The sequence below is a fragment of the Dromiciops gliroides genome, chromosome 2, assembly GCF_019393635.1.
Source record: "Dromiciops gliroides isolate mDroGli1 chromosome 2, mDroGli1.pri, whole genome shotgun sequence".
NCBI classification, from domain to species: domain Eukaryota; kingdom Metazoa; phylum Chordata; class Mammalia; order Microbiotheria; family Microbiotheriidae; genus Dromiciops; species Dromiciops gliroides.
Window position 1 is genome coordinate 666,099,693 of NC_057862.1, and position 24,792 is coordinate 666,124,484.

At 45.3% G+C, this 24,792-nt stretch overlaps 1 protein-coding gene across 2 annotated transcripts in view; it reads left to right on the top strand.

Annotated features, from left to right (window-relative positions):
* LOC122741353 (all-trans-retinol 13,14-reductase-like) overlaps positions 1 to 23,202 on the top strand; it is a 34,011-nt gene extending 10,809 nt beyond the window's left edge. For both annotated transcript variants that reach the window (XM_043984732.1, XM_043984731.1), the window contains 10 exons: positions 535 to 717; positions 944 to 1,185; positions 2,339 to 2,540; positions 2,947 to 3,144; positions 6,423 to 6,542; positions 20,609 to 20,747; positions 21,170 to 21,279; positions 21,368 to 21,534; positions 21,674 to 21,833; positions 22,833 to 23,202. In XM_043984732.1, coding sequence (XP_043840667.1) covers positions 535 to 717; positions 944 to 1,185; positions 2,339 to 2,540; positions 2,947 to 3,144; positions 6,423 to 6,542; positions 20,609 to 20,747; positions 21,170 to 21,279; positions 21,368 to 21,534; positions 21,674 to 21,833; positions 22,833 to 22,978 — 1,667 coding nt within the window. In that variant the 3' untranslated portion in view covers positions 22,979 to 23,202. The remainder of the gene's footprint in view (positions 1 to 534; positions 718 to 943; positions 1,186 to 2,338; positions 2,541 to 2,946; positions 3,145 to 6,422; positions 6,543 to 20,608; positions 20,748 to 21,169; positions 21,280 to 21,367; positions 21,535 to 21,673; positions 21,834 to 22,832) is intronic.
* Positions 23,203 to 24,792: the final 1,590 nt, after the last annotated feature.

The following is a 24,792-nucleotide window of genomic DNA, read 5'->3' on the forward strand; positions in this document are numbered from 1 at the left end:
CAAGGAAGCCATGTGCAGCTCTGTCCTACTCCAGTCTTTGGCACTGGGCAGTCTCATGGGACCGTTACGAAGCCTTCTTCCTTTCCCAGTGCTCTCACTGGTATAGACTATCTGTCATCGAAGGACATTTGGGGATGACCCAAGATCTCGGCTGAGTGTTTGGGCAGAACCCAGGAGGTGCGAGGCCCCTTCTCTGCCGGCGAGCCCTTCCGTTCTGTCCCACTGGTCCCAGAGTAGATGTACATACTCTTTCTTTCTCTCTGATACCACAGTCCAGGGTTCCCCATCCTGAGTCACTGTTGCTCGGGCTCCAGCTCTAGCTTCACCTTTCTACTCAGCTTCCTGTGTAGTCTGTTCGTTCAGGTCTAGCTGATTGGATGATGCCTCCTTCCCACCACAGCCTGAGACAGGCTCAAAGGCCATTCTGGCCTCGTGCTTTTTCTAATCGCTCGAGTGTATCTCCGTGGTTCCCACTTCCTCCTTATGGGCACTGTCTGAAAAGCTGACCCCTTCCCTCCCTTCCTTGGGTTGCAGCTTTCTCAGACGAGCGAGTACCAAACCAGCTGGATGCCGTGGTGATCGGGAGTGGCATTGGGGGCCTGGCAGTAGCTGCTGTCCTAGCCAAAGCTGGGAAACGGGTCCTGGTGCTGGAGCAGCACACGACGGCAGGGGGCTGTTGTCATACCTTTGGCCGGGATGGCCTGGAGTTTGACACAGGTAAAGGGAGCCTGGGGAGGGACTAGGTGTTCAAACACAGTAGAAATTTTCTTGGAGTAGGGGAGGTGGCCAGGATCACCATGGAAATGAACTTTCTCTCTACTGCCCGCTTAGCATGGGGTTCTATGTGAAGGAGATTTGGAGGTTTCTAGGTATTTTCACGTAACTGTTTCCTTTTTCTACCTCCTGAGGGGGAACCCCACATTCCCTAACCACTGTTTGACAGGAATCCACTATGTTGGGGAGTTGAAAAAGGGAAGCTTTTGCCGCTTCTTCCTGGACCAGATCACAGAGGGGCAGCTGGATTGGGCTTACCTGGGTTCCCCATTTGACATCATGGTGTTGGAAGGACCCAACGGCAGAAGGGAGTTCCCCATGTACTCTGGGGAGAAAGCCTATGTTCAGGGCCTCAAGGAAAAGTTTCCTGATGAAGAAGCCGCCATAGACAAGTACATGAAGAAGGTGAAGGTGAGACTGCCTTGCCTGGGAGGCTCCTCCACACCTGCAGAGACCCAGGCAGGGCCAACACTTACTTACCTGCAGGGGGAGGGTATAGACTGGGCAGTGGCACAAGTCCTGGCCCTGCTGCTTCTCATCATCTCCCCAGGCCATGGGAGGTTGGCCTGGCACTCAGGTGCCATTGGCTCAGGGATTTCCTCCTTTACAAGCTCTGAGGCCTCCCCCTAAGACACCAACACAGTATCTGGCAGAGGTGGGCAGCTAAGTCTGTAGCACCCAGCAAGTCACTTAATGTCTGCTGCTTGCCTCAGTTTCCTCATCTGTAAAATGGGACTTATAGTAGCACCTACCTCCCAGGGTCATTATGAGGCTCACATGAGATAATACACTTAGCCCTGGGCCTGGCACTCAGTAGGTGCCATAGAAATGCTATTATTAGGGGGCAACTGGGTGGTGCAGTGGATAGAGCACTGGCCCTGGATTCAGGAGAACCTGAGTTCAAATCCAGTTTCAGACACTTGGCACTTATTAGCTGTGTGACCCTGGGCAAGTCACTTAACCCTCATTGCCCTACAAAAAAAAAAAAAGAAAAAAGAAATGCTATTGTTACCATTACCACCACCACCACCATCATTAAACAAACCTTGTAGGCTCTAGTTTATTGGATCAGCTCCTGTCACCACCCAGGGCCCTGGAGAAAGGGGATAGGGGCAGGTGAGGGTTGATGGAGGGAAGGAGGCTCAGGACGGGTTGGGAGCATTGAACACAGCTGTGGAGAATGAGCCTTCTGTGGTCTGTGGGCAGTCAGAGGGGGAGGGGCACAGTCTGGGGGCATAGGACCAATGGGATGGGGCCATGAAAGGGGAGAGGAGCCCAGAGGAGTGGTGGGAAACCCTGACACAGACTCCTACGTGCCCCAGGGCAGGGCTCAGGTCACTGTTCCCCTGGGGCCAGCACTGGTTCTTCCTAAATTAAGGATTAATGAGCCTAATGTTCCAGATGCAAATCTGTCTTTCTAAGCAATGCTTGAGGAGGACCCCGATTTCATTTAGAGGAGACCCCTTGCCCAGACCGGTGACTGGAATCTGGCCCATGTCCCCAGGGCCTCAGGGGCAGGGACACAGTAAGACCTCTTTCTCCCTGGGCTCCTTTCTTTCCCCAGGAGGTAGCAAGAGGATCCTCTCACATGATCCTGTTGAAGATCCTCCCTTTGCCAGTGGTGAGGCTGCTGGACAGGTTGGGGGTGCTGGCCTTTTTCTCCCCTTTCTTGAGAGCAGCCACTCAGAGCTTGGCAGAGGTGCTCAACCAGCTGCCGGCTTCCCAGGAGCTCAAAGCTGTGCTCAGCTACATCTGTCCCGCCTATGGTATGGACCCTGGGCCTTGGGGATACTGAGGTAAAGGGAGCAGGGGGGGGGGGTTGTGCATGGGCGGGCTGCTGCTCTCTTGGCTTCTTCTTCTTGCTTTGCTGAACATAAATAATGAGATTTCGATCCGAGCCCTTTGGGAGCCTGTGAACATGGCAGCTGACCCTGAGGGAGTCTTCAGCATTCCATGTTCTTGTCTGCTGCTCTCTTTAGACATGCAGCCATTAGCTTCCTGAGAAGGGAGGACTCACCTGCTGCCCCAGAGATCACCCAAGGGCCAGGCCCTGGACCACCACACCGGGTCCTGGGGAAGATGAGATCCAGGGCCTCTGGTCCACTCAGGATCCGCAGGGCAGGCTCCTCCATGTCTATCCCAGGCTGAGTACTCACTTTTCTCCCCTCCCAGGCATGACCCCAAAGAACTCCAGCTTCTCTATGCACGCCTTACTAACCCACCACTTCCTGGATGGGGCATTTTACCCTCTCGGAGGCTCTAGTGAAATCGCTTTCCACCTCATCCCTGTGATTCAGCGGGCTGGGGGTGCGGTCCTTGCCAGGGCAACAGTGGAGAGCATGCTGCTGGATTCAGCTGGAAGAGCCTGTGGTGAGAGCTGGGGGTCACAGGTACCCTCTTCTACCTTGTTTGAATTGGTGGGGGCAGGGCATTGAAAAAGGAAGACGTTCTTAGGGTGGCCCCCTCTGGAGCAGTAGTGGGGGGCTGTAGTCTTGTGTCTGGGAGACACGACAGAACATTCAGGCACCCGTGTGTCCAACTGATTTTGAGCATTGAAGGGGAGCGAGGGCGCACTGGGGCAGGCACTGGGTCAGACACAGAAATGAAGAAAAGGCAGCACCAGGAGGTCAGGGCAAGCCGAGGCTGGGTCTGCAAACTGACTGTGATGCAGGATAGAATGTGTGAGACGCCACTGGAGAGGCAGAGACACGGCTGGATGGAAGAGGAGCCATTTGCAGTATGGGGCAGGCAGGGAACATGGAGAGGGTGTTCTAGGGCACTGTGTGAGCACAGGCAGGAAAAGTACCATGTATTCAGGAAACTGAGGCAGGAAGATCTGAGTGTGAATTCTGGTTTAGACATTTATGAAATATGTGACCTATAACTTAACCTCCTTTGCCTCAGTTTCCTTACCCGTAAAAAGAGAATAAGAATAGCAGAGCTGTTATGAGGATGGATTGAGGTAATGTGTAAAGCACTTTGCAAACCTTGAAGAGCTCTATACAGAAAGACTAGCTATTATTATCTAGGTTGGGCCTCAGTGCCTGAAGCTTCAGTAGCATCAGTAATAGTAGCAACAGCAGCCTGCAAAGGTAAGTTGGGTCCCGCTTCTTAAGAGCTTTTACTTTCAAAGCTGGGAGTTTGGATTGTGCTGGAGGCCATAGTGGGCCACAGGAGGCTTTTGAAGGGGGAAATCACAGTCATGATGTACCTCAGGACGGTCTCTCTGACAGCAATAAGTAGGATTGGGAAGAGAAACAGGGAGAACAGCTGGTTCTGACTGTTTTGTTGGCTGAACCTTGACTGGATTTCGTGTGGGGGTTCAACAAGGACGGGTGAGTTATAGAAGACAGTGGTTTTTCAGACCTGGTGCTATTGACCAAACAGAGCATTTAGGGGCAGATTTAGGGAGGAGGAAGAGGATTCATTGGAGGAAGATGTGTCTGCATTTGGTAATGTTGAATTTTAGACAACCAAAAGAGATCTTATACTCAAGAAGGATGGGGGCTGGACATATCAATTTGGAAGTAATCTTCCTGGAAATGATGATTGGAACATTAGAAGTAGCTGACTTCACCAAGGAGGAAAAAGGATGGAGGGTGAGGCTAGAACCCTTGGAATTTGTCCACAGTCATTAGTGGGAGGAGGAAGGGATAAGTGCGGGAGAAGGATATCAGCAGAGTGCAGCATGAAGGAGGCTAAGGGAGGGGTGTGTTGTAGGGAGGAAGCATCAGCAGAATGGGAAGACTCAAGGACAAGGATAAAAGACCTGCAACATCTTTACCAAACTAGGAGACGGCCACTCACTGCATGGGGAGGTGGGAAGGGGTTGAGCGAGTGGGTGGTGTGAGGTGGGCGTGGCTCCCATCACATCATCTCTTTTTAGTGTCTCTGGAAAGGCCGTAGGTTTATAAGGGAGGTCTTCAGCAGAATGGAACAGGATTAGCTTCAAGCAAAATTGCAAAATAAAATTTAATTTCCTGCACACTTACCCCATGCCTGTCTTTTTAACACCCTGCAAGGCACATCTAATCCCACCACTCCTTATTTAAGTGTCCCTCATTCTGGGCCCCCCTTTCTGGCTGTGTGGATTGTCAATCAGTCAACACGCATTCAATTTAGCACTTTCTCTGTGCTGGGCTTCGTGCTAAATGCTGGGAAACAAAGAAAGGCATCCTGTGCTGAGTGTGTCTTTCTCTCCTCCCCATATATCCCTCAGAGCAAAAACTGTTCAACTCTTACTTAGGAAAGACTCAAGGTAACTCACGCTGTTGTTTCCATAGTTAATTAAATGAATGTATTAACCTCCACCCCCCCACCCCCCGCCCGTTCCTTCTTTCCTTTAAGGGCAAAGAATTTTGTTCCAGTGGTGCATTTGTAGCATCAGTGAGAGGGCTGTTGGGGAGATTGTCAACCAGGGTGACATCCTGGGGACACCTTTTTTTTTTTTTTTTTTTTTAGTGAGGCAATTGGGGTTAAGTGACTTGCCCGAGGTCACACAGCTAGCAAGTGTTAAGTGTCTGAGGCCGGATTTGAACTCAGGTATTCCTGAATCCAGGGCCGGTGCTTTATCCATTTCGCCATCTAGCTGCCCCAACACCTTTCAACTATGCCAAGGTTGTAGCTAGCTGGGTGCCCTGTTCAGGCATTGGGCCACCCTGGTAGGAAGATGAAACGACATGATTCTACACCTGTTGGTAGGGTTTGTGGTGGGCAGCTGCTTGCTAAGGCTAGGGCAGGTCTCCTGAGTCTATAGCTGGGTAGTCACACAGCTCTATCAAAGCTAACCCACAGGGAGGAGGGAGGGTGGGAGAAAAAATTGAAACTAAAAATCCTATGAAAACGAATGTTGAAAACTATGCTTACATGTAACTGGAAAATAATAAAATACTTTTATTAAAATAAAATAAAAAAGCTAACCCACAGGATAGTGGTTCCATACTGGGAAGTCCTCATTTCTCTCCCCAACACTTGACAATTAACCCTCATTGCCCCAGCAAGACAAAAAAAAGACAAAAAAAAGACAAAAAAAATTATTCTACTGCGGGAGCTTTAGTCATCCCCTTAAAGCTTTGAGACCAGGGCAGCTAGATGGCGCAGTGGATAGAGCACCGGCCCTGGAGTCAGGAGTACCTGAGTTCAAATCCGGCCTCAGACACTTAACACTTACTAGCTGTGTGACCCTAGGCAAGTCACTTAACCCCAATTGCTTCACTAAAAAAAAAAAAAAAAAAAGCTTTGAGACCTATTAATATGCAAACTGATCCCTAGGGAAAGCCTAATACTTAAAGCTGTTAGCAGTCATTTATACTTCTTATACCAAGGGGAATGAAGAATTAGAGAATAGGGAAGAGATTTAGATCTCATGGGGAGGGGTAGACTGGCTCCAGAATGGGGAAGCTGGGACTCAGAAAACTTCACCTACTTTACAATTTTGTTGGCGATCCTAGCTGCCTAAAAGAGAACCGGGTGGGCCCTTTGATATGGGAGAAAAAGAAGGCCCAGGAGAGGCAGTGTTGGGGGCGGGGAGGGTCCTCAGACTTTTTTGCTCTAGAACCAGAATCCTTGGGAGGTCCTGGAGCCTTCCCCTCCCTGCTCCAAAGGCACCTGTGCTCTCCAGACTTCATCTAGTCTCCTCTGTTCTGCAGGTGTCAGGGTGAAGAAGGACAAAGGGCTGGTGAACATCCTTTCCCCCATTGTGATCTCCAATGCGGGAATATTTAATACCTATGAGCGCTTATTGCCTGAGAAAGCCCGCTGTTTACCAGGTAAAAGCCATTAGTTCCATGCCAACCATGATGCCTCATCTTAAAGCAAGTCAGCTGAGTGCTCTGCTCTCTTTCCTAAGTGTCCCATCGTCCCTCCTTATTTTGGAAATGGGAGAATACCTATTCTGATTTCTGACTCCCTACAAGCCCATTCCCAGGTGAAGTATTTATGCTTTGGCTGATGCCCAGGGAAGGGATGACAACTTTCTTTTCTCTTGCTTTGTTTCTCCATTTTTTCAGGCTTTCTTGCCCTCTCCTTCCTTGATAATACTGCCTGTTTCCCAACAGTTTCTCCCTTTCCTCTTGCATGGCTGTCTTGGTGGAGACAGAATGGGAGTTGCAACCAAAATGGTGGATTTAAATTCTGGTTTTCCTGCTTCCTGTCTGTGTATGGCCACTGCCTCATCCAAGAAGCATTGATGGCTCTCTATTGCCTCTGATATAAGTTACAAACTGTTAAGGGCTAAAATTCTAGCTAAACTGTCTAAAATATCTAATGAGTGGTTGCCAATAAATTATAAGCTTTAGCAAGAGTTAGACTTTTAAGCATTTGTTAAGGAGAATAAGAATTTGGTAGAGAGAGAAAGGCCTAGATTTCTATCTATTAAAGGGAGAGCACATTTCTAGCTCCACTCTCTACCAGCATCCTCAGGAAAAAGAGCCCGAGACAGAGCGCCAGTCTCTTCCTTCTTCCTCCCACTACCCAACGTCACTTCCTGATGCCAAAGAAAAGACTCCTGGTCTTGCCCTCAAAGACCTTCGCTTCATGGGTGGAACTCTTCTACAGTAAGTCTCCAGCAGGTGGTGTCATTCCAATCGTTACAAAACCCATCCTATGTCAGTATTTATTAAGCTCTTCCCTTTTGGGAATATAAATCTAATGATGAAATAATCCATACTGACAAGGAATTTAGGAGACAAGTACTCATATAAATATATGTGGATAATAAATATAAAGAACGCATACAAGGGGCAGCTAGGTGGCACAGTGGATAAAGCACCAGCCCTGGATTCAATAAGACCTGAGTTGAAATCCGACCTCAGACACTTGACACTTACTAGCTATGTGACCCTGGGCAAGTCACTTAACCCTCATTGCCCCACCAAAAAAAAAAGAATACAATGGCAAGGCAATGAACACAAGATGGAGAGCCAGCCATGCATTTTGAAACCCGCCACTGTGTGAGTCTGCTTTGTTCAGCAAACACAACATCACAACAGTGATGCCAGAAAGGGAGAAGAGGAGGCAATGTAACATTTTTTTGGTGAGGCAGTTTTGTTAGCATATAACTGTGTATAATATATTCTTTTTACTATTCTTTTTATTTCTTCTGGTTTTGCTGTGATTTTATCTTGTTCATTTGCTAATTTCATTGACTTGATTTTCTGCCCTCTCCTTTTTAATCAGATTATCTTAAAGATGTCTCAATTTTATTAGTCTTTTCAAAGAAACAGCTTTTAGTTTTATTTATGGGGGGTTGTTTTGTTGTTTCCAGTTTCTCATTTTATTTTTTTGCATTTCCTCCTCTGTGTTAATTTTTGGTTTGTTTATTTGTTGGCTTTCTAAATTTTAGGTGCTACTAGTCCTCTCTTTTTCTGTTTTGTCAATGGGTATTTGTAGAGCTACAATGTTTCTGCTGAGGATTCCTTTAGCTGCATCAGAGAAAGTTTGACATATTGTTTCATCATTATCGTGTTCTTTCACATAATTGTTGTTTCTGTGATTTGTTCTTTGACCTACTTGTCATTTAGGATTACATTGTTAAGTATCCACTTGGGTTTCCATCTTTTGTTTGTAGATCCTGAACCCACAACTATTTTCATTGTGTTATGTATGGTCTGTAAAGGATATATGCATTTCTGTCTCTTTACTTTTGTTTGCAATATCTGTGTCCTAACACATGGTCAGTTTTCTTAAGAGTTTTGTGAAATATTTATATTTTTTTGCAATCCAATTTAGAAGAGGGGGGAGGGCAATGAGGGTTAAGTGACTTGCCCAGGGTAACATAGCTAGTAAGTGTCAAGTGTCTGAGGTCACATTTGAACTCAGGTCCTCCTGAATCCAGGACCAGTGCTTTATCCACTGGGCTACCTAGCTGCCCCAAGGCCAAAAGTCTTGAAGCTCTAGTTTCTCCAACAATTTGTACACTTACATTTTCCCTTTTGTTTATCTTCATCTTAGACTTACCCAAAACTGAGGAAAACTGAAGTCTCTTGCTACTAACGTGTTACTGTCTATATAATCTTGTAGCTCAGTTAATGTTTTCTTTATGAATGGTAATGCATTTGGAGCTTATAAACTTAATACTGATATCGAGTTGTTGTCCGGTTCCTTTCAGCATAATTTTGATTCCTTGTTTATCCCTTTTTAGTTTTTGAAAGTTTGTTCATGTTTTGTCATATAGCATAATTACAACTCCGACTTTTAAAAATTCATTTAAGGGGCAGCTAGGTGGCACAGTGGATAGAGCACCGGCCCTGGAGTCAGGAGTACCTGAGTTCAAATCTGACCCCAGACACTTAACATTTACTAGCTATGTGACCCTGGACAAGTCACTTAACCCCAATTGCCTCACTAAAAATACTAAAAAAAAAAAAAATCATTTAAGGTAAATTTTTTCCAGCCTCTCAGTTTTATTCTATGTATGTGTGTTTTTAAAATGAGCCTCTCGTAAGCAACAAATTGTAGAGTTTTGCATTCTTATGCAATCTGTTACTCTTTTTCATTTTATCAGACTGTTTAATACATTAACATTTAAAGTTATAGGTTTAGATCATTTTTCTCAATGTGTTTCTAATATTGGATTTCCCCCCTTCTACTCTTAACGTAGTACTCTGTGGGTTTGTGTGATATCTGGCCTTAGCTTCTGTCCTTTTCTTTCTTTCTGTTGCTTTCACAACTCAGTCTGAGGGCCTGCAAGTTCTCTATGCTTCTAAACTGGTATGTTCTGTGGACAGTGCTGGTCGTACTCCTGGTCTGAGCTCTGCAAGTTGAGTCTGTTGTCTTGTTTGTAGCTGACTTTCAATAGACTACTGCTGGATTCTGTCACTGTTAGCCCCCCTGGGGGTTCTGTAGGTTCAGATGGACCGAACTGCTGGCTCCTCTTTGGTTTTGGTTATTCCACTATGGGCTTTTGTATGTGACTACATGTTAAAACCTAGTGGCTACACTGCTTCTGGGCTCAGAGCCACACAGTTCTATTTCTAGAACTTGTTCCTTGCTCAGTTTGCAGCTAGGGCACCATTCGCTTGCAATTGCTCCTCTCTGTCCTTCTTCTGTGATATGGAACTGGGTAATGGGCAACAGAACTGGCAGAAGACATCTGTTCCTGCTCGAAACTCTAGTTCAGGGGTCCCCTGTGATCTCATTCTGCCCTGGGGCTTCCTGCCCTGGTTCTCTATTTCAATTCCCTTTCCATCCCTCAGTAGTGGAATGCTCCCCATCCTCACTATTGACTCAAGCTGCTGGCCAGCCCCTGCCTGCCCCAATAATCCAAAGACTTCTCTGTCAGTCTTCCTAAACTGCCCTGGCCCATTAAAAAAAAAATGACTCACTATTATTTTTTTCTTGACTTTCCTGATCAGAATTTGGTCTGGAGCATTTTCTAGATCGTTGTGGGGGAAGTGTGCTCGGTGAATTAGGAAACAAACAAACAAACAAAAAACCCCAACAAACGCCTTTCACTATGCCATCTTGATTCTGCCTCTGATATTCTTTATAAGAATATTTTAAACACCTCTTTATTTTTAATGTTCATATTTTTTCACTTATGGTCAAGCTCAGATTTGCAGGGCTGGTCACCTTAGGCTGCATCCAAAGAGCAATGGAACTGTCTTTACAATATTGTCAGTATTTGTACAAATTGTTCTCTTGGTTCTACTCAGTTTGTTTTGCATCAGCTCATACGAGTCTTAAGCATCTCTGAAACCATCGCCTTCATCCTTTCTTATAGCACAATAGTATTCATATGCTACAACCTGTCCAACCGTTCCCCAATTGATGGGTATCCCATTTCCAATTCTCTATCACCACAAAAATGCTGCTATAAATATTTTTTATATGTGGATCCTTTCCCCCTTTTTTGATCTCTTTGAAGTATAGACCTACTAGCTGTATTGCTGGGTCAAAGAATATGTATAGTTTAAATAAATTTGGGACATACTTCCAAATTACTTTCTAGAATGATCCAAATTACTTTCTACTGATCATTTCACAGTTCCATCAACAGTGCCTTAATGCGCCCACAGTCCCTCCAGCTTTTGTCATTTTTATTTTTTTAAATCAACTTCATTCATTTAATGGGTGTGAGTTATACCTCAGAGTTATTTTAATTTGCATTTCTATAATTATTGGTGATGCAGAGCATTTTTAATATGACTATTTTGGCGGGGGTGGGGGTGAGGCAATTGGGGTTAAGTGACTTGCCCAGGGTCACACAGCTGGTAAGTGTCAAGTGTCTGAGGCTGGATTTGAATTTAGGTCCTCCTGACTCCAGGGCTGCTGCTCTATCCACTGTGCTACCTAGTGCCCCTAATATGACTATTGAGAGCCTGGATTTCTTCCTGTGAAAACTGCCTATTCATAATATTTGACCATTTATCATTTGGGGAATGGCTCTACTTATAAATTTGAATAAATTCCCTATATATCTTAAAAATGAGACCTTTATCTCTGAAATTTGATACAAAGGGTTTTTTTTTGTCCATTTACCTCCTTCCTTTCTAATTTTTGCTGTATTAGTTTTATGTAAAAACCTTTCATTTCATATAGTCAAAATTGTCCATTTTTCCAACCTTGAACTTCTCCATCTCATCTTTGGTCATAAACTTTTCCCTTTTCCATAGATTTGCCAGTTAATTTTTTCTTTGCTATTCTAATTGATTTATGTCCATCATGTATGTATCTGCTTGAAGCTTATCTTGGTATACAGTATGAATGTTAGTCTCCATCTAGGTTCTCCCAGACTTTCTTATTTTGCTAACAGTTTTTGTCAGTGAGTTCTCCACCCCACTCCACTAAAGCTAAGATCTTTGAGTTTACCAAACACTAGGCAATTATGTTCATTTACTTCTAAATATCATATACTTACTGATCAACCTTTCTATTTCTTACTGAGAACCAAATTGCTCTGATTATTGTGGTTTTATAACATAGTTTGAAATCTCCATTCTTTCCCACTTTTTTTCATTAATTTCCTTGAAATTCTTGAACTTTTTTTCTTCCAGATGAATTTTGTTACTATTTTTCCTAGCTACATAGAATTACTTTTGGTAGCTTGTTTGGCATGATACAAAATAAGTAAATTAACTTAGGTAGTACTGTTTGTTGTTGTTTTAATTTTGGCTCAGCCTACCCATGAGAAATTAATATTTCTCCAATTATTCAGATATGGCTTTGCATAAAGACTCTTTTGTAATTGTGTTCATGTATTTCCTGCATGTGTCTCAGTAAGAAGACACGCATGTATCTCATAATTTCTGCAGTTATTTTAAGTAGATTTTCTCTTTCTTTCTCTTCCTACTGGATTTTGTTGGTAATATACAGAAATGCTGATGATTTATGTGGGCTTATTTTATAACCAGCAACTTTGCTGAAGTTGTTAATTGTTTCAATTAGTTTTTTAGTTGATTCTATAGGGTTTGCTAAATAAATATTTTGTGTAAAAAGTGATCATTTTGTTTCCTTTTTGCTTATGCTTATTCCCTGAAATTCTCCTTCTTTTTTTATTGCTATAGCTCCCATTTCTAGCAGTTTATCGAATAATAATGGTCACTGCCCCTTTTATCATTTCCCACTCCATTATTGCTCAATCTCTCCCTGTCTACTGGCTCCTTCCCTATTGCCTACAAACATGCCTATGATTCCCCCATCTTCAAAAAAACTTATTTGACCTGTCTTCCCTCTATTATCACATGTTTCTTCTGCCTTTTGTAGCTAAACTCCTTAAGAAGGTCATCTATAATAGGAGCCTCAGCTTCTCCTCCCACTCTCTTTAACTTCCTGGCTTCTGACCTCATCTCCCTCCAGAATTACCGATGACCTCCTTTTTTGTCTGTTCATTTAAAAGAAAAAAGTTTTTTCTTTTCCAGGGCAGTGAGGGTTAAGTGACTTGCCCAGGGTCACACAGCTAGTAAGTGTCAAGTGTCTGAGGCCACATTTGAACTCAGGTCCTCCTGAATCCAGGGCCGGTGCTTTATCCACTGTGCCACCTAGCTGCCCCTGTTAATTTGTTTTTAACCCTGAAAGGAATAATTCAGTGATAAGTACCCAATATCTAGTTTAAGGAGAAGAAAGAGTACTATCTTACTTCTTCTCACTGTTTCCTTCCAGACAATTTAATAAAACCAGATAAAAGGACACTGCAGAGTACCTCCTAACATTGAATGGAATTCAGCCTCCCCAAAGGGCATTTGGATGGATAAGCAGATACTGGGGTTTCAGAACTTGCTTCTCTAGAGCAGGGAGAGCATTATGGTTGTTCAGTCAGCAAAATTGAATTAATATGTATTCAAGCAAACAGATTTTAATTCCAGTGCTGAGAGCTAATAAGGCACAAAACTTCACCCTCAAAATCAAGCCTCACATTAGGCAGGAAAACTGCCTTGAGAGAAGATGCCAAAAGCCACATTTTTCAAATGGAAAAGAAAAAGAAAGTTTCATAGCTCCGGAAAAATACTGCTATTAGGAAGTTAATAAAATCCCCAAATAGGTTCCTACTAATCCCAACCAAAATTTCCATCCAATTCCAGCTTGTCTTGAGGAAAGTACAGTCTTGCTTCTCATCAAGTATATTTTCTGAATTATACGTATTGTAAACAATGGTAGTTTCAGATTTACTGACCAGTAATGTACAATTCTCTGGCCTAATTCAGAAGTAGACTGGCTAGTAGGACAGGGGGATGAGCTGTTCTCATTTAAAAGTTGCTTAAGATAAAGATTTATCTTTCATTGGTGATTCTGTATTAGTTAAGGCAGGAACCTACCAGGAGCCGCTCTAGCCATTCAGAGAAGAATAGAGAAGCAACTTTCATACACACTCACAGGCATGTGGCCACAAGCGTTAATTGCAAAGCCACACTGCTCAAAACCCAGATTTAGAAACCCCAGTTTCTTTACATAAAAAGATAAACAAGTAAAGCCAGAGGGGATGTAAGGCTTGTGTTTTTGGTTTGATGGTACAAGATAGTACTGTTGTCCTAATATGAGGCTAAAAATGCTTTGTCTAGTTTTGCTTTTTTGAAAGTCCATCACATTTGGAAAATCAAGATTTTTTTTTCATTGTTGTTAAAGCTAGAGCATTAGCTTAACCACCAGACAGCTGCTTGTTACAGTTTCCTTTGGTGGGGGCAGGGAGGAACAGAAAAAAGGAACAGTTTCACATTTTGGTCATCATTTGGCAGGGAAACACCTGAGCTAGTTAGAATCTTCTAGGTTACTTAAATGAGCTTTCAGAAACTGACGGAGGGGGAAAAAAGAACTAAGTTTTCAGAGTTTGTTTCATGATTCTACTTCTTTCCATTCCTAAACAGAAACAGAGTTGGGCATTCAGCTTGGCTATAGTGGTTTCCAAATGAGAGTTTAGGCTGTGACTCTGTCTATTTAAAGAGTGCCCCCAGGAAGAACAGTGCAGTGGTCCATTTCATCCACAAACCTGAGTGCTTAATATCTGTACATAAAAACATTTTGCTCTCTGTTTTACTAAAGTCCCATGGCAAGTGTCAACTTATGTATGGATACGAACTGGCCAAACAGGACTCTGTCCATTTCCTAGTTTGAATGATCATGTTGATTTTTTCTAGAATTGCTCAGGATGAGTTGAGGGGTTTCTTGAACTCATTCTGTGGTGGAGTAAAGCTTCAAAGGGATATAGAAGGGAAGCATAAGGGGCAGCTAGGTGGCATAGCGGATAAAGCACCGGCCCCTGGATTCAGAAAGACCTGAGTTCAAATCTGACCTCAGACACTTGACACTTACTAGCTGTGTGACCCTGTGAAAGTCACTTAACCCTCATTGCACTGCAAAAAAAAAAAAAAAAAAGCATAATCCTGCAGAGGTTTATCACTAATTCCTGTTGGTGAAGGAAAAATGTCTCCATCATTTTCCCTGCCATTGACAACTCTTGACTTTATGGTCCCAACTCTATCTTTGACAGACTTGAAGATTGCAGAGTTCTTCATCTGTCCATGCTTCAGGCTGATGGCAGATCCTACATTGGACCGGGCAGCTGAAGTTTTCTGTCCTGCCTGGGAGTTTGCTGAATCTTCTTGTAAAGGTGTGCCCATTTCTCATTCCACTCTCCAAAAGTCTCAGATGTTTTTTTTTTAATAGGCATCATGTCAATTCTTTGGGAGATTCTGTTTCAGTCTAGCCAGGGGAGTCAGGCTCAGCTTCCTCTTCAGCTGTCCACAGTGTCTCTCTGGCTCTGAGGATCTGCCATAATGAGCTCTTAGGAATTGTTGTCCTAGCAGTCTCTGTATCCACAGGTACAGCTGTCATAGTATCTGACAGCAGACTTCTGTTAGGGGAATTCAGGTTGATATCTCTGTTGCTGGGGTCTATGTCTGGGTAGTGTCTGTGGCAAGGGACCTGGGCAGAGCTTAATGTCTCTAGCTCCCACCTGGAGCACCTAGAAGCCTTGCCACCAGTCATTGCAGCTACCACTACCACACATATTAACAGTTATAGCCACACTCACCCCTTCATTGCCCAGTCCACTGGCTTCTTCTTTTCTTTTCTTTTCGCCAGGCAATGGGGGTTAAGTGACTTGCCCAAGGTCACACAGCTAGTGTCAAGTGTCTGAAGCCAGATTTGAACTCAGGTCCTCTTGAATCCAGGGCCGGTGCTTTATCCACTACGCCACCTAGCCGTGCCCTCACTGGCCTCTTCTTAATCCTCTCTGCAGCCTTTGACCCTGTTGGTCACCCTCTTCTCGATATTTTCTTCTTTATAGGTTTTTAGAGAACTCCTGGTCCCCCTCCTACCTAAGTGACCCTTCCTTCCAGTGTCCTTTGCTAGATTTTCCTCCAGGTCACACCCATTTACTGTGGGTGTCCCACAGGGCTCCATTCTGGCTTCTCTAAAGTATTTCACTTGGTGGTCTCCTCAGTTCTCACGAACTCAATTAGCATCTCTATAGTGATGATTCTTTTATCTCCGCATCCAGCCCAACCGCTCTACTGCCCTCCAGGCTTGTATCTCTAACTACCTATTGGACATCTTGATTTGGATGTCCTAGAGATATCTTTTTGGTTTTTTTGCAGGACAATGGGGGTTAAGTGACTTGCCCAGGGTCACACAGCTAGTAAGTGTCAAGTGTCTGAGGCCGGATTTGAACTCAGGTCCTCCTGAATCCAGGGCCAGCGCTTTAACCACTGCGCCATCTAGCTACCCCCGAGATATCTTTTTTTTAAGAATAAAAATTATATTTTTAATCAGCCAATATCTGCCTTCTCCCCTTTCCAGTATTGTGCCCCACTCCTCCCCTCCACAACTGACAAGACACGAAAAATGAAACCGTAACAAACACATATGGTTGATCTAAACAATAGGCATGTCAAAAAAAAAAAAACCCCAATTATCTCATTCTTCCTTTTAAATCCTTCACCTCTATCAGGAGGTGGGTGGCATGTTTCATCATTGGTCATCTGGAATCATGGTTGGTCATTACACTGGTAAGTTTTCAGCACGACAGTATTCTATCACATTTATATACTATAATTGGTTCATCTAATCTCCAATTTGTACGTACACCCTCAGATTTCCATTCTTTGCCACCTCAAAAAGAACTGTAAAATTTTTTTATGCATCCTGAGAGTTTGCTTTGCTTAGAACTAATTCCTTCTTTAATGTCCCCTTCTCCTTAATTCCCCCCTTTCCTTCCTAAGTCCCCGTTAAGTGAAATGTACTTCTGTACCCAACTCTGGGTGTGTGTGTTCTTCCTTCTTTTGACCAGTTCAGGTGAGAGTGAGGTTCAAATATTAGCTCCTCCCCCCACCCCACATCCAGTCCCCACCTTGTTTGTTTAAATGTCAACTTGTGGTGGGATTATTATTATTTTTTTTGTCTGCTCATTCTTCCAGCCTACTTCCTGACTTTGGACTCAATGTTCTGTAGTGCTTCTGTAAGGTCAGGACTGGTTCTGTTGCTGCTTTCTTGGGGTATTGAGTGTTGTGTTGTTCCAAGATATTGGGGACAGGCTGAGGATGTGTGTACCTGGGCTCTGAGCCACACTATTGCTGCTGGCTTCTAAACTCCCTCTTTTCTTGGTACCCCCCCCCCACCTCCCTACCCAGGAATGCCCTTTACAATCCTTCTTGGATCTGTGATCTGGAACGGGATAGCGTGCAACCAAACTGCTAGTCCACTCCTGTCCCCATTACAGTGCCCTAGAATGGGTCTAGGATCTCCTCTTGCTCTGCTTCCCATGTCCAGGGTCTGTCGACCTCCATGTCTGTCTTCTTATGCTGAGCTGGGTTGGACAGATGACTCACAGCAATTTTTCCTGGATTACTCTATTCAGGATTAGATCTGCTACATTTTATAGATTGTCTGGAGGTCACTGTATTACTTCTTACCACTCAGCTTTCTTGGTTCCATCTCCTGTCTACAGACCCCTTAAACTCAACATGTCCAAAACAGAACTCACTACCTTTCCCCCTACACTTTCCCAAACCTACCCTATCTCTGTCTCCCAGTCCCCCAGGCTCACAACCCAAGTGTCATCCTTGACACCTCATTCTCATACCTCCCACCCCATCCAACTTATCACCAAGGCCTGTTGATTTTAGTCTTTTTAGCATCTTCCCAATACGTCCCCTTCTCTTCTGTGAAATTGCCACCAGCCAGGTGCAGGCCTTCATTACCTCACACCTGGAATACTGCTACAGCTTGCTGGTTGGTCAGCCTGTCCATGGTCTACCCTCTAAAGTACATCCACAGGCAGCTAGGTGGTGCAGTGGATAAAGCACCAACCCTGGATTCAGGCGGACCTGAGTTCAAATCCAGCCTCAGACACTTGACACTAGCTGTGTGACCCTGGGTGAGTCACTTAACCCTCATTGCCCCACAAAAAAACCCAACCAAACAAAAAAAATACCTCATTAACTAAAGTACATCCATAACTCAGCCATCAAAGTGATTTCTTAAAGTGAAGGTCTGACCAGGTCACTCCTCAGTACACTTCAGTGGTTCCCTATCACCTCCAGGATCAAATCTAAAATCCAGTTTTGCACTCAAAGCCCTTCATAGCCTAGTTCCTCTCCCCAACTTTCCAATCTTCTTACACCATACAACCCTGCATTTATTATTATTATTATTATTTGCAGGGCAATGAGGGTTAAGTGACTTGCCCAGGATCGCACAGCTGGTGTCGAGTATCTGAGGCTAGATTTGAACTCAGGTCCCCCTGAATCCAGGGCCAGTGCTTTATCCACTGTGCCACCTAGCTGCCCCCTTGCATTTATTTTTTGATCAGTGATCCCCCTTCCTTGCTGTTCCACAAACTAGACCCACTATCTCCCGACCGCAGGCATTTTCCCTGGCTGTTCTTCATGTACGCTACATTCTCCCTCCTCATCTGCTCCTCTGGGATTTCCTGGCTTCCTTCAAGTCCCAGCTAAAATCTCACTTTCTACAAGAAGCCCTCCCCAAAGCCCCTTCATTCTGGTGCCTTCCCTCCATTCATCACTTCCTGTGTGTCTGTATATATCCTTTTTATATGTGTGTGTTTACTTCTTGTCTCTCCCATTAGACTGTCAGCCTCTCGAGGGCAGGGGCTGTCTTTTGTCTTTCTTTGTATCCTCCAGAATTGAACATAGTGCCTGGCACACAGTAAGAGCTTGATATTTATAGCCCGACTGACTAATGGACATACTTGCTTTACACTGAATCTGGTCAGAAAGACACCTCGGATATCCCCATGATAAACAATGCTGGCTCTAGGCTTTAGATCAATATCACTTATATTAAGGGAACCTCTATTCGTTCCTTGGGCTGGGGGGAGGCCATGGGGCGGGGCTCGGGAATAGGTTCTGCATTTTATCAAAAGTTTTTCCTTCAATTATTGATGTAATTGTGATTTTAATTGTTCTTGTTATTAATAGTCTGTTATGTTTATAGTTTTCACAATATTGCACCAACCATGGATAACCTTCCTAGGATGGGTGCAGGCTGATTCTACTGCATTCATAGTCTCTAGTGCACACAGTGATATGTTGCTGTAGCGTCCTTACCAATGCTTTATTTTAATTAATTAATTTTTTGGGGGGTGAGGCAATGGGGGTTAAGCGACTTGCCCAGGGTCACACAGCTAGTTAAGTGTCAAGTGTCTGAGGCCGGGTTTGAACTCAGGTCCTCCTGAATCCAGGGTCGTGCTCTATCCACTGCGCCACCTGGCTGCCCCCTCAATGCTTCATTTTAACTGTTTACACCAGTATTCATTAGGAATATTGGTCTATAGCTTTCGTTTTCTGTTTTGACTCTCCCTGCTATCAAGACCATATTTCTGTCAAAGAAGTAGTTTGACAGTCCCCTTCTTTTCCTTTTGTTCCCCCTCCCAAACAGTTCATGTAGTATTAGAATTAAGCATCCCTTAAATGCCTGGTAGAAATAACTTGAAAATCCACCTAGTCCTTAATTTTATTTTTCTTTGAGAGTTCACTTATGGCTTGTTAAACTTCTTTTTCTAAAATTGGGTTAAGTCCTTTAATTCCTTGTCTTTTAATCTGGGTATTTTATGGTTTTGTAAATATTCATCCATTTCATTTAGTTTGTCAGTACCTCAGAGTTGTTTTAATTTGCATTTCTCTCACAATAACTTGGGGCATTTAAAAAAATGTTTGCGGATAGTTCTTTTTTTTATTTTTTAAAGATTTATTGATTGATTTTTTTTTTTTGGTGAGGCTATTGGGGTTAAGTGACTTGCCCAGGGTCACACAGCTAGTAAGTGTGAAGTGTCTGAGGCCGGATTCGAACTCAGGTCCTCCTGACTCCAGGGCTGGTGCTTTATCCACTGCACCATCTAGCTGCCCCTGTGGATAGTTCTTTTGAAAACTTAGTTTATATCCTTTGACCATTTATCTATTAGGGAATGGATCTTAGCCTTATATGTTCGTGTCAATTTCCTGTAGATTTTAGATGATACATTTTTGTTAGAGATATTACAGGAAAGGAAGGGTAGGGGAAGGGAATAAGCATTCCAATATAGCATCTACTATGTGCCAGGCACTGAGCTAAGTGCGTTACAAATATTATAATCCTGGGAGATAGGTGCTATTATTATCATAATTTTACAGTTGAGGAAAATGAGGCAGACAGAAGTTAAATGACTTGCCCAGGGTCACAAAGCTAGTAAGTTATCCTAAGGACACATTTGAACTCAGGTCTTATAGCACTCCTATCTACTGTGCTACCTTACCTGCTTTTAAACTAGCTGCATTGACTTTTTGCATGTGAAACTTCCTAATTTAAACAATAAAAATCGTATTCTCTGTTATCACAGTTTAAGTAAGCTCCTTTGTTTAAAAGAATGACGGTATAATAGTTGCTGTTAAACTAAGGGAAGGAGAGAAGGACTAAGTATCTATTTAGTACCTACTATGTGCCAGGCCCATGCTAGGCACTTTGCTGCTCTTATCTCATTTGATCCCATCCTGTAGGAACTGTGAATCAGCTTTAGAGAAGTAAGAGTATAGAAGCTAAGATACATACCTAAGCATCAGCTACACAAAATGCTGACAGAAGCAGTGGAGATGACCCAGGAAATGGGGAGGAAGAAGGAAAAAGGGGTTGCCGTGGTTCTAGGGATAAGAAGAGTATATAGACACAGAGAGGAGGTAGAGTGCACACAATGAAGAGCTTCCTAAGTTGCTACTGAGAGACATTTGGGGCACTAGGGAAAGGACCCTCGTCAACACCCCCAATAGGAGCAAAATTGGAGAGCATGACGTCCCCTAGGAGAGATGGGTAGGTTTCCCCGAATCAATCACCGTGGCCAGTAGCCACATGTGCACAAACACAGCTGTCCATCTGTTGCTGCATCCTGGGGTCATTGTGGTCCTTTTGACAGGTATACAGACCCAGCTGGGAATGGCACACCATGGCCTGTCTACACTCTGTGTCTACATCTGCCTCCGTGGTTCCAGGAAAAAACTAGGCCTGGAAGCCAACAACTGTTACGTCTACTTTGACACAGATGTCGACCAAGCGTAAGTCCTTTGGGAGGAGAGAGGCCTGTGATCCTCTCCTTCTTTCCTAAAACCCAGGCAGGGAAGGGGTCCCAAATGACTCATGGGGACGTGGTCTCCACTCTGCAGCTGCTCCCTCACCCTCTTAGAGGTCAGGCCTCCTTCCAGAAGCTCCTGCATCTTTTTTTCCTCCCATCTCCTAAGCCAGCTTCCTCTTCCCTTAGTTGCCAGGATCAGTCATTGGTCTGACTTAAGGTGTCTCTGGCAGCATTTTTGGACCCCAGGAATCTGCCAAGCTCCCCTTCTACCAAAGTGTCCTGTCTTCTTCTTGTGAGAGGGTTAAGACACCACCTCTGGGAGTGGGATTCCTCCTTTGAGGGCTCCACTGATCCAGGCTGTAGAGACCCCAGTCATGAGGCTGATCTCTTCTTTCCTCCCCACAGGATGGAGAGCTACCTGTCCCTACCCAGGGAGAAGGCTGTGGCACACATTCCCTTTTTCTTCATCACCTCAGCATCAGCCAAAGACCCAACATGGAAGGACAGGTTCCCAGGTGGGTCAGAGGCCGTGGAAGAGGGGAAGGGAAGAGGGCCAGCATGGGCCCAGCCCCAGCTACAGTGACCAGAGTTCTATTTCCTCAGACCAATCCACACTGATCATGATGCTGCCTGCCCGCTATGAGTGGTTTGAAGAGTGGAAGGAAGAGCCCCAGGGCAAGAGGGGGCGAGAATATGAGGCCCTGAAGGACTCCTTCCTAGATGCTTCTTTGTCTGTGTTGATGAAACTGCACCCTCAGCTGGAGGGAAAGGTGCAGTGTAGGGATAGGGCCGGGAGAGCCCCTGGGCATGAGGGGAGCTGAGGCTCAGATAGCTCACCTTGGGAGGGGATGATGGAGCCTGAGGCCCCATTGGATTTCTCCATCTCAACCCTCTTCTTTACCTCTTCAGGTTCATAATGTATCAGTCGGGAGTCCACTCAGCCATCAGTTCTTCCTGGCTGCCCCCCGTGGACAGAACTATGGGGTTGCCCATGACCTGAACCGTCTCCAGCCCCATGTCACGGCCACCATGCGGGCCCAGAGCCCCATCCCCAATCTCTACCTTACAGGTATAATGCCTCACTATGCTAGCACTTGAGCCGCCTCTGCGTCCCTTTGGCTCTCAGCTCTTCGCCGCCATCCCTCCATCCCTCCCCAGGCTCTGTCTTTAAAGTTCTATGAGCAGGGACAGCTAGATGGCGCAGTGGATAGAGCACTGGCCCTGGATTCAGGAGGACCTGAGTTCAAATCCAGCCTCAGATACTTAACACTTACTAGCTGTGTGACCCTGGGCAAGTCACTTAACCCCAATTGCCTCACCAAAAAAAAGTTCTATGAGCAGAAGGCATTACTGGATCCTTGGGGGAGGCTGGGGAGATGGTGGGGGAAGAAGATAGAGGCTTTGATTTGTGGTGCCTCTACCAGGGCTTCTTTTTGGGGGGGGGCGGGGGTGGTGGTGAGGCAATTGGGGTTAAGTGACTTGCCCAGGGTCACACAGCTATTAAGTGTCAAGTGTCAAGTGTCAAATTTGAACTCAGGTCCTCCTGAATCCAGGGCCAGTGCTCTATCCACTGCACCATTTAGCTGCCCCTCTACCAGGGCTTCTTAACCTGGAGTCTAGTAACTTGTTTTTAGCATGTTGATGACTACATTTCAGTATAATTGGTATAAAATAATTGGCATTCCTTTATGAATTTAAAAACATTCTTTGAAGGGGGTCGCAGGCTGTGTTAGCCTGCCAATGGGTCCATGCCACAAAACAAGTGAAGAACCCCAGTCTTGGGCAAATTCTTTGGATTCCTGGTATTGGACTGACTAAGTGACCGGGTCTCTGAGCTCTTGGTGCCTCCTGCACCTTCACTCAGTAGCAGCTGTCCTGCCCAGCCCCTCACTGATTTCCCCAGAGAAGGACAGAGCATGTCCTGCAGTGAGGTGGGAGCAGAGCTCAGTGGAGAGCCCAGGGGTCCTTTACCTTCTCCCAGAGCTCAGGAAGTTCCCTGGCTGAGAAGCAGACTGGCTGCCCTGCTTGCCCCAGCATCCCATGACCTGCTCTTGCCTTTGCCTTCCAGGGCAGGACGTGTTCACCTGTGGTTTGTTTGGGGCCCTGCACGGGGCCCTGTTGTGCAGCAGCACCATCCTGCAGAGGAACGTGCACCTGGACCTGCTGAGGCTCCGTTCCCGGGTCTCTGCTGCCCTGCCCAAGAAGATCAATTAGCACAGTCCAAGTGGCACAGCCTCAGTGGCAAGGAGCCCTGGGTCCCGGGTGGACCTGAGAGGTGGTGCCTTGATGATGCCACGGTTCTAATGCAGAGCTGTCACTTCGATATCCAAGGCGAAGTCCAAGGAGGTTTTTTTTCTTTTAGATGACGATTGCCAAGTCAGGTCCTTGGTGATCTTGGGGCAGGAATGGCACTTCCCAGCAGTGTTTAAAAGGGGATCGGGCTAATTCTGAGGCTTCTGTTCTGGACGAGTCATTCACTTGTGATATTAAACGTCATCACCTCCTTATCCCCTCCAACAGTGGCCATCTCATGGTGTGTGGTGCGGTGTGTCTGGAGTCTGCTCCTCAATGCCTTTGTGCCTGGTCAAGTCACTTCACATCTCTAGGCCTGTTTCCTTATCTGTAAAATGCAGGGCACGGGCTACATCATTTCTAAGGTCCCTTCCAGCCCAAATATTATCACAGCTCCTTGTGACAGGCAATATGGGGCAGTCAACAAGCGTCGGTTAAATGCCTCGTATGTGCCGAGTGCTGGCGATACAAAGAAAAGCAAGAGATGGAGCCCAGACCAATGGATGAGAGAGCAGCCTGGGTGGCTGGAGAAGTCTGGGTTCAAGACCAGCCAATGACAAATGCTGGGCAAGTCACCAGACTTTTAAGGGTTCTAGGGTAACTCTTGTAAGACTATAAGTGGCCGAGGGGTTCCCCACGCCTCTAGGGCAGGCACTGTCTGCCTCTGCACCGTATCCGAAGGGCCTGGTTTGCACAGGCTCCTAAGGGTGACTTCTGCCTTCGTCAGTGTTCTTGGTCGGGTCATTCTGAAGCTTTCGATCATAGCGCAGAGGCCCCCTTCTGAACAATCAGGTGAGGGAGGTTACGTTAAAGGTATAACCTCTGCTTTTCTTGTTTTTCTATGTGTTAGGAGCGCCATGTTCTTATCCTGGCCTCCCTCACACAGCTGTTTGGGCAAAGTGCTTTCTGAGTCCTGCACAGAGCAGGCACTGAACTGTCTGCTACACTGAGTTGCCATCCCTGTCTCCTACACTTCTGGAAAGGGGAAGAGGATGGATGGGAAGGTTTTTTGGGAGATATCCGTGCAGACTTTAGAAGGCCTGGGCCAAACTGATTTTGAGCAAGCAGCAGACTCATCTACAGCTTTTTAATCACTGGCCACGGCCCACCCAGGGCTGAAGAACATCAAACTTAGATGACCAGATTTTAGGCAGCTGCACTAGAGTGGTTCAGTTTTTCATCTCACTTATACAGCTCTTACAATGAGTATTTCTGGAGAGCCCTGGGGAAGGGGGAGGCGGGGTTCACAGCAACATCCTCTGCATCATAGGAGATTCCCAGAGAGCCTCCGGTACGTTCATATGTTCTCCATCCCCTGAACTTCCCCAGTCACAGAAGTGGAGAACCCTAGGCTCATCAACAACAGCTACTCAAAGGTGGAGGCAGAACCATGTCTGTAAGTTCTTTTCCAAAAGCTTTAGGGCTTAGGTGAGGGCACAGATTCAGCAGGCTTCCTCTTTCGGGATAATCAGCTTCCTAGTCTATGGCCTCCTACCATTATTCTGTATTTTTAAAGTGGAAATAAAATTTTCACAAAACTGTTATTTCTTTCCTCCCAAGACCCCTGTCCCTTAGTAAGGACATTATTAAGAAGTGTCCAGAGGAGGGAACCCTGGATGCTGCAGGACCTTTGTGCCTGTCAGGTGAAGATTTGTTGAAGGATTGGAAAAGTCAAGACTCGGAGGGAACATGAAGTGTCTGGAAGGGTGTGGAAGAGGGATTAGCTTGTTTTCTCT